Source organism: Ambystoma mexicanum, chromosome 14, assembly GCF_040938575.1.
Source record: "Ambystoma mexicanum isolate Mex_15411 chromosome 14, UKY_AmexF1_1, whole genome shotgun sequence".
NCBI lineage: Eukaryota > Metazoa > Chordata > Amphibia > Caudata > Ambystomatidae > Ambystoma > Ambystoma mexicanum.
Genome location: NC_090940.1, coordinates 182,831,823 through 182,849,193, shown reverse-complemented (window position 1 = coordinate 182,849,193; position 17,371 = coordinate 182,831,823). Strand labels below are relative to the sequence as shown.

The window sequence follows — 17,371 nt, the reverse complement described above, 5'->3', positions numbered from 1 at the left end:
GACAAGACTCAGCCTGACAGTATGAAAGGCAGTTGAGCACTCCTTCCAGCTTAACAAAAGGAATTCTCAGCCAATCAGATCACTGCTAACCAAAGGAATACTCAGCCAATCAGATCACTGCTGTGAACCTCCATCTTGACTTGGGATTCTATCAACACTCTAAATGATAGAGTTAAGGCCCAACCAGCACACAATGAAAGAATGCATAGCAATACTTAACTAATCACACCCTAAATCAACCCCCATCACAGAATAAGACCCAGGGAACCCTGACAGAGGGACAGTACTCAAGTGTTACAGTTCCTCAAAGATATAGAGCGGCAATCAGGTTACCTTTTAGCCACACTTGATGTGAAGGCACTTTACACATCTATTGAACATGTGCATGCAATCAACGCCATAGATTATACTAAGAGGGAATGTTCAGCTTCTCATGCATCCCACATTGAATTGATCAAGGATTTTTTTTAGCTTTGCCTTGAACATAACAATTTTCTATTTCACGATGCTTACTATCAACAGAATAAAGGGGTGGAAATGGGGCCTAAATATGCCCCATCCCATGCCAACCTTTTTATGGAGAATTTTTAAATGGAATTTGCACTTAGTAATAATGACTAAAGCAATAATGTCATCATATGGAAAATATATATCGATGACATTATAATTGTATGGAGTGGAACACAACATCTATTTGAAGAATATGTTCAATTTCTCAACACCAACACATTTGGGATTGAAATGATTGGCCATATAGATGCTATATCCATTGACTTTCTAGCCCTATGTCTATATGTTGTCAACAGCAAGCTGGAAATCAGAACCTTCGGTAAGGAGACAGTAGTCAACTCTACCTTATTTGCTAGTAGTTGTCGTAGATGGTCAACCATTGACAATATCCCTATAGGGGAATCTTATAGAGCAAGGAGGAATTGTAGCAAATATCAGATTTTATTAGCAGGAATGCAGCTTATTGAAACAGAGATTCAGAGCAAGAGGGTATTTACCTACATGCATACAGTATGCCAAAACCAAAAACATGGACAGAATCAATTTGGTTGAACCTGCAGATCACACAAGAGGAGCAGGTAGGCCTTTGATAAACATCATTACTAAGTATTCTAGAGACATGCACATCTTACATAGAATAGTCCAAAGACATTGGTATCTCCTGCAGATTGTGATTTGAAAAAATATATTGACAACAAACCAAAGTTTATTTACACAAGAGCACCAACTTTTAAGACAAGATTGAGCCCATCATTTTTGAAAACTATTAGAGAAACAGGGCCTAGTGGCAGTGACTGGTTAAGAACACTTGAAGGTTTCCACAAGTGTGGTACTTGTAGCGTGTGTCAATATGCACATCCTGATAATGTCAACACAGGTAGTGAAACACATATAAAATTCATCAATTGCAAAACTAAATATGTTGTTTATGCAATAGCATGTGTGTGTAAGAATATTTATATTGGGAGCACGATACGTCAACCATGAATATGGATCAGGGAGCATCTATCGAGCCTTACCAACCCTGACCCAAAACTGCATTTAGCCAATCACTGGCAGGAACATCATCAGATGATAAAGGTGATTTAAGATTCATAGGCTTTCAAGAGCCAAATGTGGTAAACAAGGAGGGGAACAGAGACTAATGCTCAGGCAAATGGAAGCAAGAGGCATTTTCAGACTACGCAGTACTTTCACGGGTTTGAACACAGAACACGAGATTAATGTTTTCTTGTGAAGAATTTGGATCAACATAAATGTTACTACTACATCTTGGATCACTGGTGATGTCGATATACTGTGGGGCAATGATAGTAATGACCTGATTTGACTCCTAAGATATGTGCATACTGGTAACAGCTGTTCTTGATATTAATAGTAAACTGACAATTAGAACTAAATTTAGATTAGCACTTGGTCAATAGGGATGGGCCATTTTAGGATGAAACTTCCAAGCATGTTTTGTCAATAATGAGAGGGAAAGAGCGCTGTAGGTATGATTATTTGAAAAATGAGTTTTGCTGTCAAGCATGAATAGAGTGTATAATAGTGATAACAGTGTCTATGTAATACTGGATGGACATGTACTTACCACGTACATGCAATTTATTTCTAAAACTCTGTTTCACAAAAATTAATTGGACAAAGTTCAGAGACTAAGATATTAATAGTTGTGCTCAAACTGTAAATTGGGGAATTCTGGAATAGTTAAGGCAACTGTAATATGACTAGACCCACAGCTGAGTGGGTATAAGTAAAAAAGGTATGAGATTTGAATTGAAAAACTTTTTGATTTAAGGATTTTGGTGATAACTCAAATCGTTAAACCTGCAAGAAGAAAGCTGGTGTAGATGGTGCAACATGTTTATTAACATAATTATCATGGTTAACTAGCACAAAAAGTTGACTTTGCTTGAGAAACAACTTATTATTTAATTTTGGTTTTGAGAAGACAAAACCATCATCCCTGAACATGTAAAGCAGGCTGAATGGGACACTTTCAATACTCATCCAAGCAACATTTTGTACATTATGAGTGCATTATACCCTAATCTTATTACATGATCATAATTGGCATAACAACATTTTGTAGGAAATTGGTGATTTAAGAGAAATATTTGTTTATTTGACAAGGAATATGTAACTTATCGAATAACAATGGCCGTTAGTATCACAGGATCATGCCCACGGTATTTGTTTACATTTACTGAAACAAGGAAGTGACATCATGTGCACTGAACACATGACTTCAACCGGACATACAAATACGGGCAAAAACAAAATGACACCCATGATTTAATACACACGGGACACCAGACTTCTGGATGTGCGTATAACATATATCCAAATGAAAGTAAGTTAAATATATGTTCCTCATGGATAATTTTAATAATTGTACTTTTCAGGAGTAATCTTGAATAAGGGGACCAATATGGAAAGATTAATGAGGGAAACAAATAGCCACCATGTATATTATTTAACAAGGACATCATATTAATACATGATTGAGAAATAACTCTCGGGTAAATATGAAATACAGTTTAGAGACAATAGAAACATAAGTACTTACTAGTCTTATCAACCAATATTTGCCTTCCAGCAACAGTACCAAGACCATATGAAAATGAAAATGTTGCTTATGTACAATAAAGACACACAAGACATTTCCCTTTAGGGTAAGTGCATTAGCATGCATCTGAGAAATATTAAGAGATATCTTTCACAGAAACAATTCTTAATATAGCTCACTAATATTATCACAATTCTACATATTACAGAATAATTCAACTTATGTGGACCAATACAGGATCAGGAGCAGGTGTCTAAATATTGTTTTGATACTGTGGTAAGTGTCATCATATGATCAGATAGCATACATTGGTGGATGGGCACACCTCACAGGGAACATTAATGAAATGCACATGCTGATATAAGGCATGAGACATGCATGTTTGAACAACACAGCAACAAATGAATGTGCATTGGCACTTAATATAGGCTAAACCTGAAATTGTATGTGCATGCATCATAGGCCAAGTGATTTAAGTAATGTCATGAGTTTGGACAATTAACTATGGTTGTCTCATGAAGTCTGCTAGCAGGGTTTACATAATAATTAGCATGTTCACGAGAAGGTGTTAAGAGGTTATGCTAATGGATAATTTGGTTACATAAAGTAGTCAATATTCATATTTCCAAAAATGTTTTTGCTCTTGTCTTTGTCTTTTGTTTGTCTCGCCTATGTTTTCCTCGCTCCTGTTTTTCTTATTTACTATGTCAATCAAAAAGAGAGCCAAATCAAATGTCATATCTGCACAAATGCTGACCAAGCAACAAGGGGAATTAGCGTAGAATCTTTATGAATTAGATTTGACTAGGGATATATCTCAGCCTTGAGAACGACCTTTGGTTGAAACACTTGTCGGCTGTTAGATGATATATCTATTGTTTCTTTTCATATGCTGTGATTAAGTAATGATGAGTTGGGCTTTCAGATTATAGGCTACTTGTAATCTTCTGACAAAGTGTGATGGGATAATGTCAAATCACATGCAATGTTTTCACTTCAGATGAATTGTATGTCGAGGTTCTTGACTAACTGTGGAACAATATAATGAATTTTCAACTATTTTGAAGTTTTCGAGTTTTTCTTTTTGGATAACAAATTGGTCATAGTTATTTTAAAAAAATAAACACCAGTCTACATATCTGAGAGTGCCCACCTCCATCCACAGGGATCCAGAGAAATTCTGTAAGCAAACTTTGGGTGTTCAGACATATTGATAGTCACAGTGTTCCAATTCAAACTCCAAAATGTTGTTACGTTTGTCAGTAGTCTAATGTAGTATCCCAATATACAATATATGGTCTATTGTAGACCATCATATGTTGTTTACATGCAGTTCAGTGCAGTGAGTGATACACAGTAAGGGTCAGAGCCTAGCCAAATAAAAGTGCAGTTCTCAATACTTTACCATCTCCACAGATGACTAGGGAGGTGTACATTTTCAGATATGGCCTATTGGACAATTAGATTGTTCCAGTCAGCAGAGACATTCAAGCCTGTATTTACTGTATCCAGTTTGTTTATCCATTGTTGTTCCAATCTACATAAGGTTTTGCCAAATCCCCTCCCCTCCTACTTAAAGTGATCATTTGTAGCACAAACCAGCTCAGGTCTCTATCTATACGATTTTGTGTGTTGATAGTGTTCTACTATGGGCTTGGCAGCTACTCTATTGCGTATGCATGACCCACTGAGATGCACTGTTTGATGGGCCGTATGGTCTTCCCAATATACATGAGTGTGCATGGGCATTCTATAATGTGGATTCTGCCACCACCTACTTCTCTGACTGGCATGCAGGAACCGTACAACACAAGCAGCACACTGATACTATATAGAGTAGTACAAAATAATCCTGATGTCTCAATAGACGGCAATGGCCACATAATCCCCAGATGCCTTGCATGTCCTGGCACTGCAGTAAGACAGAGGTGCACAGGTATGGGTCACACCACTATTGAAATCTGTCAATTCTAAGTCCTTTGGGTTAACAACCTCGCTCTTTACATTTTGGTCTTAAATGCCAATCCACAACCATCCTCTGAAATGTTCTGCAACATGCCCTTGGCTCAGGTTAGGGACCACCTGTGTTGCACCCTGCCAGGAGATTGATACTTGGGTTTCACCCTTTCCTTACATCAATGAAGAAAAGGATATGCCTTTACTGCACCAACCTTGTATGCCCTAGTTCGCCGACTGCTCGGGGCAGAGGGTCTATAGGAAAAAAGCCTCCAAAGAGGATACAAGATTTATAGAAGAAAAACAACAAAGAATAAGATTGGAAGTAAGATTGAAGACTAAGTCAAAGAGTTGAAGAATTCTCATGTGAAGAGACAGCATCCGGTGGAGGATTGCCTTAATAGTAAGTAGCAGTCAATGCCAAGAGGGAAGTGAGACATTACTCTGACCATATTGGGAAGGAATCTATTTGGAGGTCATAATGGAACAGCAGCAAGGCACGGCTGAAATCTTGGAATGCACAAAGTCATCTTTCTCTGCTTAATCTGAAGTGGGCTGAAAATGGCCACTTGCAATTTCCCTTAACACAATAGCACAGGCGCCCATGATCCCAAAGCCGGTCCTGGCACCCACGGGTAACAGTAAAGGAACTTCCAATTTAAGCGTTAATCTGGCTATGATGCCCTCGGTAATGGAACCAGAAACTCCTGACATCGCTCTCGACACACTGCAGCGGCATAACAGAGAGGCACTTGTACGGCACGGCCCAATTATAAAACATGGTGATCCTTTTCTGAAATATCAATTCACTTAGGTTTGCTTAGATGCCCAGTCACATTTAAAAAGGGTAGTCGAAGTCAACATCAGGCCAGGAGTTTGGTAATCTATGAACAAAAGCAGTACTTTGTTTGTTCTTTTATTCGTTCGTTGTGTTCGTTTGTTCGTTTGTTTGTTCGTTTGTGCTTTATTTCTGCAATTGCCATAAAAGCCAATACATGTAATACACAATACAAAAACCAACAATAACAGCAATAAATAGAGTTAAAGACAAATGACATGTGTAACGAGGCAAAGAAGCAGTTGTAAACAAAAATGTTCCTTGTTACCACATTAAACCCTTGAAATGGTTCCGAATCAAGTTGCATTCCATAAGTTAAATTAACAGCAAAAGGGGATGATCAGAAACTGGGCACACATTGGGGGCCATTTTGTGGAAAGTGGTATTTGCATTTGCATTAGTAAATCTTATCAGCTGGTTTAATGTTCCATCCTTTCCAATTCTACATTTGTCCATGGGGTGCCCTCCAATGATCGAATGAGATTCCTTGCTAAAAGGAGCGTGTATTTACCCAGTGGCGTAGCACACAATTTGGGGGCCCCCCTGCGAGGCATGCTGAGGGCCCACCCCCAACTCGGCAACAAATCACAGGGCCGCGTCACACTCTTGGCCGGCCTAGATTACCACGCTTGCGCAATACACAGGAACGTGCTGCTGCATGGGTACGCTGCACACTACATTAGTAGAAAGATTTAAATATGATATGATATGATATTGTATTTATAACGCGCCTATACACAAGTGTTTCAAGGCGCGACGAGGCAAGGGGAACAAAGGGAGGATGGACAACAATCTCACTAGGCCAGGTATCATTCAGATCGCGCAAGTGCGTGGGAAGGGGGCCGGGACAATGCAGTACAAGGCAAAGATGAAAACACTAAGTAAGTAGCGGCCAGCAGGTGGCAAGTGCATGGGTAAGTGCAGACATCAGGTGTCAAGGGCTGGGAAGGAGACTGTAGGGATACAGAAAACAGTCCCCAAGTGCAGGGGTATTAATGCATTACACAGCACACTTTCTGAGAAAAATCAGTTAAAAGGCCAGAGCGTTTGCAATTGTTTTGTAGGGTAACACCAATCCATAAATCCAACACATGCAAGTCACCAACAGTACACAGGAACATTAATGCTTTAATTGATATAATGATCTGATATTAAAAATGCCATGTCATAATGAAAACATGTCCAACTGGCTGCACAATATAGACCAGTAGACAATAGCATATTACAGGAAAGCATGTCAGGCCAAATTTAGACATACCTAGACTGGTTGAACCAAAACCAGTCAAAGCAATAACACTTATCATGGTTATTTTATCACAGATGCCCAGAAAAATACACAATGTTGCAGTAAGAAATGGCTAGACTGGCAGCACCCAAATACTAATCTAGCCAGGTAATAACACTTAGCAGGACTGCTTCATCAGATATGCCCAGTTAAAAAAAAAAGTCAAGACAAACTAAGAAATGACTAGACTGGCTGCACCAAAATGCCTCTCTAGCCACTAATACCATATATCATGCCTGTTTAGCCTGGACATGGATGGCCATTACGACGTATTGCACAATCCCCATCCCACCCCACACCCCCACACACACCCTCACTCTCCGACCCCCTGTTCAAATCCCCAAAATCAGCTTCTCAGCCCAGAATTACCTCCACAACCCTTTTCCTTGTCCCAGTGCTTACGTACGAGGCTCCTTGCCTCAAAGGTATGTATTGTGATGAGGAAGAGTGAGACTAGGAGTAATGAAGATTACGGCAACTAAGCCAGGCATTACTTATATGTCCCTCTACCTCATCCCAGTACTTGTGTATGAGTAAAAGTGCCTCATACACAAGTACTGGGACGAGGAAGAATAGGGCTGTGAGTAATGAGGATTACCAATAAGTAACCAAGGGATTAAACACAAGTAGTAGCAAAACACCATTGAGCTGACTGGGCTACAGTCCGCCTCCCCACACACCCCTCCTGAAATGTTGGGCTATGTTGACTTGACCTGGCTGACCTACAGAGCCTTTGCCGGACAGAACAGGACACCGATGTTAAACGGCACCTGGGTTTCGCTGTTAACAAAGGGCCAGCAATTACTAACGTAAAGCATTTCACTGTTAGTACATGTATTCAAATGCATAATTCTTTAGGCAATTGAAATCTTGATGTGGGTTTAGTACTTGCATGCCAGGGAAGTGATTGAAAGGATAGAGAAGGGACAGGAGACCGCTTATTCTCACACCAGTCCATAAGTGGGTGCTTTCAGACTTCAAAGAGAGAGGTAAATGCTTGTAACATTGAAGCTGCACTGGAATATTCTCATTAGAATGCATAAAAAAGTTAGATGACCCCATATAAATAAGTTTGTCCCTCCCCACCGCCCGTGAAGTTAGCACCTCCTCCAACATTTGAAGGGTTAGCACAACCCCCCGAAAATGTAGTTTTTTTTGTGCCCCTGAACACACACACACACCATTCAGCATACGCGCGCGCGCACACACACACACACACACACACACACACACACACACACCCACCCCCCTCCCCCTTACCCCCCTTACATTTAAGTGTGCACCCTTTCACCATACAGGCACACCCAGGGAGCCACCCATACATTTAAGCGTGTACCCTTTTTTATCATTCAGGTACACTCAGGTAGCCACGCATACATTTCAGTGTGGAACCTTTCACCATACACTTGGCACGCACACCCAGCCACCCATACATTTAATTGTGCACCCTTTCACCATACACTCACACAGGCACCCACCTATGCATTTAAGTGTGCACCCTTTCACCATACACTCACACCCCCACACATCATAGGGTTGAAGGGAGCCCTATTACTTCAAGAAGAAATGGTTTCTTTTTGAAGTCACTCCGACTTAATAAAGAAATTATTTCCGTTAAGGACCGAACCATAATGGAAATATTTCTTTAGGAAGGCAGAGTGACTAAAAAGAATACATTTAAAAAAAAACGCTTTTATTTTATTTTTTTAGTTCAAGGGGGCCCGTTACACCACTGCATTTACCAGCCTGCGGTGTCTATGAGGTGAACGATCCTAGAGTATGGGCACACAGATGGTCTGATATCTGGGGCGATCATTGGACGTGCCATGTTTCTGTTGTGGGTTGCACCGTGTTTAATGTTGTCCAGTGTTTTACTCACACTAACCTTGCTATGTCTCCACACCTGCAGAAAAATAATCTCACTCCTTTTGCCATCTTCCCCTTTACAGTTAAACCTCTTCCCTGTAGATCGTCACTGTTTGCAAGATGCCCAGCAGCTCCTTGATACCTTTCTCAGTTTTAAAGTGCCTCGAGAGCAGCAAGCTAAGTATTCCATGCAGGAACTAGTTCGCCAATATCATCCCACTGGATATGGCGTGATGACTCTAGAAAGTCAGATAACTCGAATCATACTATTATTTAAGCAACCTGAACTTTTTTACTTTTTGTCAAGTCAGTACCTTTAAGCATGGAAATGTCCTGAGCTATCCTCGGGAGGAAAGCTCAGGGGCAACGTGCTCGAATTGGAAGCAAGACGACACGGAGCACTACAGGTTCGATACCCGGGTCCGCGCTTAGAAACCTCTGAGTATAAAGTGCGTTATAAACAACCTATCATATCATATAGATACCGAGCATTATAAATATCACTCTTTACAAAAAAAAGTAGAATACAAATGTACTGTTCGCTTTGAAGAACGTTTTAAATAATTTTTTCTCGCCAACTTACTTCTTCCATTTTCTTATTGAAGAGGTCCTTGGCGGTCGCAACAGCGGCTAAATTGTTGGCTTCTGCTGTGGCCTGCCAGTGAAAGAGACATTTTATTACATTCCCAGCGCCCAGCGCCCACAGGAACATCTGACGAACAGTACAGACATGGTTAAACAATATACTCACCGCATCATTTAAAATGGGGCAGGGTGGTAAACCAGGGTGTAAAAGCAAGGTGCAATGCTTTAATGCCGTGATGCACATCTCTGCCCGCCAATTTTGATGCAGTGAAAAGGCAGAGGAGGGGTATCGATCAGAGATCTTGGCGGCGCATTCGTCCCACGTCTCGTGAGTCTGTTTCGTTGTATGCCGGCATGCAGTGGCGTGTCCAGACTCTTTTGACTGGGGTGGCCAAAGTGGGGCACTGACTTATGCAGGGGTGGCATGAAGCACCAGGGCACACACAGATAATGATCATAGTTTAGGATAATGGGGTGGCACAGGGGGTGGCCAATCAGATTCCCGGAGTGCCACCCCAGGCCACTCCCTGGACACGCCTCTGCCTGCATGAGATATCCATGCACGCCTGACACGAATGGATTCCCGTAGAATCAGCTTTTGTTTAGCACCTGATAAAGACCAGGCGGATTTTCATAGGAATTCATTAGCAAATGCATGTCTGCAATGTGCAACATGCAGAGGGAGTTTACTGTTTCGCAAGACCCAGAGGACAATGAAAGCGCTAGCGCACGCTCACCTCTCTTTTACTCTTTACTTTTCTTTTTCCTCTGCCAGGTGTACTTTTAAAAATGCATGCAGGGGACGTCACAGCACGCTGCTGCCCCCCCATGCATTTGCTATCTATTGTAAAATAAGGCTGACTGTCTACTGCTCATTTTTGAGTTTAACAAAATGACAAATATGTGTTCCGGATATTTCTGGTTGAATCACGTGACAATCCACCAACAAACTTGGAGACCTGTTAAGCAGAACATTTTTCACCTTCATGGAGGACAGCGATGGGGGGTAGATCTGCATCACGACTCGACTGGACCAGAACATGTCCAGGAAGTATTGAAAAGGAAAAGGGGTCTCTTCCAGAATGTGTTGGTTCACTGCTGGTAGCCTTTTCTGTAAGTCCAGGAAACGTATCATATGCCGGGAAACGTGGTTTGGTGATTGCGTCACAATCAATATTAAGAGCGCTGCTGCACCCCCAGCCATTTATTTATTTATTTATTTTGTCATTTGTATAGCGCACATAACCCAGAGGCATCTAGGCGCTTTTGCTTAAGGAAGTTAGCTACAGTGGTTACTTACAGAAGTGGCTACAGTCATTGCATGATCATCTCGCGGGATAATAGGTTGCAGAGGTAGCGTACATAGGTCACAGGTAAGTAGGATACAGAGCATGCATGAATAGCTCGCACAAGTAATGGCTTACAGAAATGACTTACATTAGTTATAGTAATGAAATGTATGTGTTATGTGTAAAGCTCAATGAGCTTGATCAGAATATACAAACAATATTCAATACATAAAACAGAAATATGAATACAATGACAGATATACTATTAAACATCGCTCACATACAGTTATAACGTGTTCATATATATAATTAACACATGTCACAGTACATGTAGTTCATCTCATCTGATTACACACATTTCAGGACAAAACTGACATAAAACAAACGAACCAGCAACACAGCAGCCTTCATATTGTAGCTCTACTGAGTAAACACTTTTAGTCACGTTTCCCCCCTTTCCCTGCTTAAGGAGTTCGTTCCAGATGTTGGATGAGGCAATATGCATGGATGTGTGACCATTATTCCAATAATATCGCCAAAAGGACGGATATTGTAATAACTGCAACACTTTTCTCTTGTAATGCTTGTGTGCAGGGCTGCAGACTGTACACAGCCAAGCCTTAGGGTCACGTTTGGAGAGGCCTTGACACACACAGCTCGTGTATTCATGCGTCTGGCAACCTCCATTCTAAGCACATGGCTAAGCAATGCCTCGCAAGGAACGCTGGGAGGGTGATGGCGGCGTGGGCCAGCCCTGTCCCCAGGTGAAGAGTTTCCGAAGAACTAGGACACAGCATGACTATGATCTACAGCCTGTATCCTTAGCCATATGGCCACATGGTCTGCTGCTAGGTGCCAAAGCTGCTGACCTGCATAGTTCTATGCAGAGGCATTGCAACTTACAGAAGCATCAAGGCGCTCGTGCACTGCTGTTTAAGGTATGTTATAGTCATGAGCTAAATGTGGTGAAATCCGGTCCTGGCCATAAGAGGTACAAGAGAGAGCAACATGCTTTTATGGTCTATGCCCACGTTGGTCCACAGCCCAGATCAGAGGTGTTTCAGTCATAGAGGTAATACAGATACAAAGGGAATAGTGTAGAACCTCTGTCTCTATACTGGTTGAATGGGCTGATAGTCGGCTATACATCAGAGATGTGGATCAGGCGTGGAAGTGTCCCAACGACAGTGTGTTAACTACCAGATGAATAGGAATTCACTGTATCTGGAATATCCTAAGAAGATTTGGCATACTCTCTCAATCTCTAGATCTCTATATTCCTCTCTCCCCCCGCGCTCCGTCTCTCGGTTTGTCTCTTTTTATCCATGATTTCTTTCTTTCTCTGTTTCTGTCTCCCTGTGTCGATCTATGTCTCCGTCTCGCCATGTTTGTGAGTGAGAGTCGAGTTGTCTAGTGCGCATTTGCTAGAGCCACCCCAGCTGTTGCTGACAGCAACGCGAGGAGAGAAAAGCACATACATCTTGTAGGAGATGAGGAGGTGGGTGCTGTTTTCTTATGGTTAATAAGTAGATTGAACGCAGCAGCGATAGAGCCATTTCCGGGGATGAGAACCGTCCTGGTATCTCGAGACATACATTGTCATGGCGTCTGCCCCACAGGAATGTCACATTACATCAGGGATGCACTGTCCAAACGGAGGAGATGAGGGGGACATGGATAAGCACTCAAAGGGTCCTGGGGTACTCACAGACCTGAGAGAACTGACTGTAGGGTCTACAATTGGGGTTGGTGTGAAGTGCTACTAAGATAATATAACAATCTATGGTAGCAAGCAACATTAAATTAAACACTTAGCCAGTGCTCACAAAAGAAACAGATCCTTAGTTTAAACCTGAACACAACCCCTTCCAAGAAAGAAGAACATTTTGGGAGACACATTTGTGTGTATTTATTTTCAGCAAAATAAGCTATTTAAACACATATTTGTTGTACTAACATTGTAAACTGGCTCTCTATAAACCTCTACAATGGAGTCACTTTAAGAAAAGCTAGATCGTATGATGTAAATATCTATTGACTTAACATACGTCCTGATTGCTTGCTGATCTATTTTCTGAACATTTTAATAAACCAGGAATTCACATACATACCTGCAACATTGATTTCGGATGAGGCAATTCTTCTCCTTGATAAATCTTTATGTAAGCCTGTGGGCATAATAAGAAAAGATTGCCTGGTGTTTATATGCATTATTCGATTAGTAAATCTCTATTTTTATATGGACATTTTTAATGAAAGTTACTAGCCAATGATTGCAGTGGTCGGCATATATTGCTTTTTAAGCATATTGCTCACACCAAAACAATTTCCAAACACCGAAGGCAGCAGTGGACAGCAATGCTGTTGATCCCTTCCAATTATGAGGCTCTCACCAATTTCAATATTAATAATTGTCTTACAAAGTTCATTCCAAATCCAAGCAATCTCAACATTTGCCACAAGAAATCCTCAACTCAACTGGTAAAACATCTCCTTGCCATTGTGTGCCATTTTTCTAAGTCTCTGACTCAAGGTGGTTGATACAGAATAGCAACATTTATGTTTTTAGGCTCTGTCGGAGGCCTACTACTGGCACAATAGTTTTCATGTGTGTGCATTGTTTTGCAACATATGTACAATTATTATTTGCTCAGATGAAACCTGCTACACTGAGTAAAAGGAAGCTAATATACATTTATTGTTGGACTCAGTATATACAAAAAAAGTGTTACATGCATGATGAATAACATGTTTAATCCTGTAATATAGCAGACTCTGAATTCACTCTATATGTTTCTTTACAGTATTCTTGTTACGACGAGCTGGGAAGACGCACATTTTACAGAGGTTCTGGAGCCAGATCAAACCACACTCAATAACGGAAATCGACAAAGTGAAAGTTAAAATCCAGCTTTATAATCATCAGAATAAAGCAGGGACAACATACAATCATCGAATTCTTGACGCCCTCAACATGCTTATCAAAAACAATAGTTTATATATTCAATATTCGTCAAAACTGACATCATGCTGTAATTTTAATTACCAAAATCTGTGGGGTATGAAGATTGGTTAATTGTGGTGACTACAAATATATTCTATAGGGAGTATATTTCTGATTGTGTAATGTTTGACTGATGGCTCCTTCTGGGTCCACCTCGAAAATGCTAAAGGTAAAAGGACATCGGGGCTCATTACGAGTCCGGCGGTAACCGTGCCGAAAAAACCGGCAGGCTACCGTCGGACCCGTATTACCATTCCGCCTCTGTGATTCCCGGAATCACTGGGGCATTACGACCCCGGTGACCCGTGAATTCCAGAGGCAGAATTCTGTAAGTCCCCATTCCCAGGACTCCACGGGGATGGGGACAATGGAAACACTGGTTCTGTCTCTGACGGAGCCGGTGTTTCCATTTGCACTTGCAGGTGGGTGGCGTTACTCCTGCCAGGTCAGACCTGGCGGGAGTGACACCTCCCGCCTGCAGGACTCTGAATCAGCCAGTCCGGAAAGAACGGTGGCATAGTTTTTACCAGGCTTGGTAGGGTCGTAATGAGGCCCATCATCTCTACAATGAGCTATTCGTTAGCATAATATGTACTGGTTGGCCTAACATCAGGGGTTTTGATTGGTTGGCTTTCTACTGACCAACCTTGGACAACTGACAGGTCATCAAGACATGAGCAAGACAGGAGCAGGGGGAGAGAGGCCCACAGACTGCTTTCCTTAAAATTGAAGAAGATACCATTCCTCATTTCTAGGCCATGAGCCAGAGTGATCTCTTTCTATTTGGCCTTGGGTGGCATCTCGTGTCTGGGGATATGTGTAAGGAGTAAGGCAGGTGTCTTATCTGTGTTTGTTGCTAATGAATAGATAGTGTTCTTCAATTATGGGTCACGTGTGATGGAACCGTGTTTGGAATTATTTCACCTTGCATTTATTAGGATTTTAGTTAATATTAATGTGAGCGTTATGATTTCTTTTAGCACTGGGGACACTCTTGAGTTATTCTTCATTAAGTATTTTGGCATATAATTATCCTGCACCTGCCTTACAAAGGCTGGTTGTACTCTTAATTAATCTGACAATATATGGCTTGCGTCTTGGGAATTGTTATCTCGTGCTTTATCTTTGCAGTTCCTATCCTCCCTTATGCATGGTAACCTTGGCCTGGTTTGCTAGCTACTGTCTGAGCCCTGCATCGATCTGTGTTTTTATTTCAGCATTTTGAGTTCTTGAAAAGCATTGAGGCCCTTCGTTTACTTAGAAGCATATTGTGGCTTCCATTTCGGAAAAGATGTCTGCCCATTACTACTGCATTTCTATGTTCGTAAATTATATTAGTCTGTCGTTCATGTTGCATTCAGCTTATACATTGCTTATGTTACTATTTTTCATGTCATATGGATGCTATGTTAATAATCTTAATGTATAAATGCATATGTTACCTCGTGCTTGCGTTCTTCATGTTGAGTGCACATTTGCTTCCTGTCTAATGCATGCACATGTTTTGTCATAATGTTAATTTGGTTACTTGTGCCATCTTCAGCTTAGATTGTGTCCATCTCCTGCTATACCTGCTTGGGATAAGGGTGTTGCGGATGTCTCAATGAGTAACGTTTCTCACCTGTGCAGCATTGAGCTGGTGGAGGGGCAGAATCTGTGGATGGCGTATGTATCTGCCTCTCAACACTCTTGTAGGCATCCGGGTAAACTGGCAATAGATATGAGCTCTAAAGTCCTGTTTTGAGTTGATAAATGCTTGCATTTTGAAAATGTAGGTGCACATGGTTAAGAGGGTTAACGACAGTGATATTTTCGCCAAAGGTACTAGGGTGTTTAAAATGAAATTCATTCTGGTCGTAACCAAACTCAATCCCCGATCTACTTTTGACATTGGTCACACAATCACACAAGACAATCACACAAGACCAACCTGAAAAAAGTGAACTCGTAAATGTTAAGGAATCACTGTTGTAGCTCATTTACAGTAATACCAAATGGGTGCCTTTTAGCACAAACATATATCAAAACACATTTTAAGGCTCAATGGCTGCTGTGATGCAAATGGGAAAAACCGAAGAATGAACTGGGGAGCGTGAGGTCAACCAGGGGTCTGTCTCAGTAGGACCGTTGTCTCCTGGTGGCAGTGGGTGATTGACCTGGGGGTGCCTTAAGTGGAAGATCCCCTGGTCATCCCTCTAAAGTCCCCATTATGTGGAAGGGGAGTGTCACAAGAGAAATGTATACTGACCCCCTCCCTAGGTGAAAGAGCCCCAAAGCCCTTTAGCCAGACTCAAAGTCCATGAGAAAAAAAACACATCAAAAAGTGACACTGAACTTTACACATAAGGTACTTAACATTCATATTGCTACTGTTACAAAACATCCAGTAGTAGAAAAGAAGTAATGTCAAAGGTGAGAGACACTACCCGAGCCCCGAATTCCCATGCGTGATACAATGCTAGCAGTTCACATTTTTCCAGCCGCATCGTTACCTGGAAATGGTACAAACGTACTGAACCATTCTCTACTAGCTAAGTGTTCACTCACAGAGGATAAATAGTTTTAATATTACCAAAAGCCAGCATTCTTTTCACATTTAGGAGGGTCGGAAAGACTAATCGAGGGATTTACCAGCAGCACGTTAGCATGCAGGAGAAACAAGGGATCTTCGTCGCAGACAGTGCTTTGTAGTTCAAGGAAGGAGAAACTGGAATTCAAGATGGTGCTCAAGCCACATAAAAGCTTGGCTCCTAAAGCCAAAGTAAGCTTAGGTGAGCCTTGGTGAGGCAGCTAATAGCAGCCCCTTACCAATTTCAGAACACAGATTCAGAGCCTTACAAAGAGCCCAGTGGAGGGAAGGAGCCCTATAAAGTCCCTTATGTCCCAGTCAGCCAGTGTGGATGTTTAAAGAAGGAGGGTGTAACAGGTGGATGGAGAGCACTGGTGAGTGATACAAGGGGGGTGGAGAAGGTGCTTGCGATGAGAAGGGGAGAAGGTGCAGGAGCAGAATGTTATGGTGACATCAAGCGGTGATGGTCAAATTAAGGAGGAAGTGGTAATATATTTAGGTGAAGGTGTTATTGAGTAGGAGGTGGTTACATCAAGAGCAAATAGAACTGAATCCCAAATAAGGCATACAAAAGACTGCAAGTGAGCAAGTTGGTGTGCATGTACACAGTCAATGGAACTTAAGTTAAAGTTGCAGTTACAAGAGTTCAGTACTGAATTAAAGGATATTTCTCTCTCTCTCTCTAATCGGAGTCTATGAACTCATGTCAAAGCACAAAAAGGTACATGTATAAAGTTTAGGTAATTAGATTTAGTTGTTAGGGAAGGTTGCTGGAAATACATTAAGAAACGCAAACTAAGCAACCTCCAGCGTTTTCCTTAAAGAAAGAAAAAGAGAGAGTTTAAACCAGGAAATCTTACCTCTAGGCAACCAAAGAGGTGTGACAGGGAAGAGTAAGTT

The 17,371-nt window shown here is 41.4% G+C and overlaps 1 protein-coding gene across 4 annotated transcripts in view; it reads right to left on the bottom strand.

Annotated features, from left to right (window-relative positions):
- ATL1 (atlastin GTPase 1) overlaps window positions 1-17,371 on the bottom strand; it is a 390,297-nt gene that overhangs the window by 78,392 nt on the left and 294,534 nt on the right. For all 4 annotated transcript variants that reach the window (XM_069638885.1, XM_069638884.1, XM_069638882.1 and 1 more), the window contains 2 exons: window positions 13,010-13,066; window positions 9,608-9,679 (listed from right to left, as the gene is read on the bottom strand). In XM_069638885.1, the coding sequence (XP_069494986.1) occupies window positions 9,608-9,679; window positions 13,010-13,066 (129 nt within the window). The remainder of the gene's footprint in view (window positions 1-9,607; window positions 9,680-13,009; window positions 13,067-17,371) is intronic.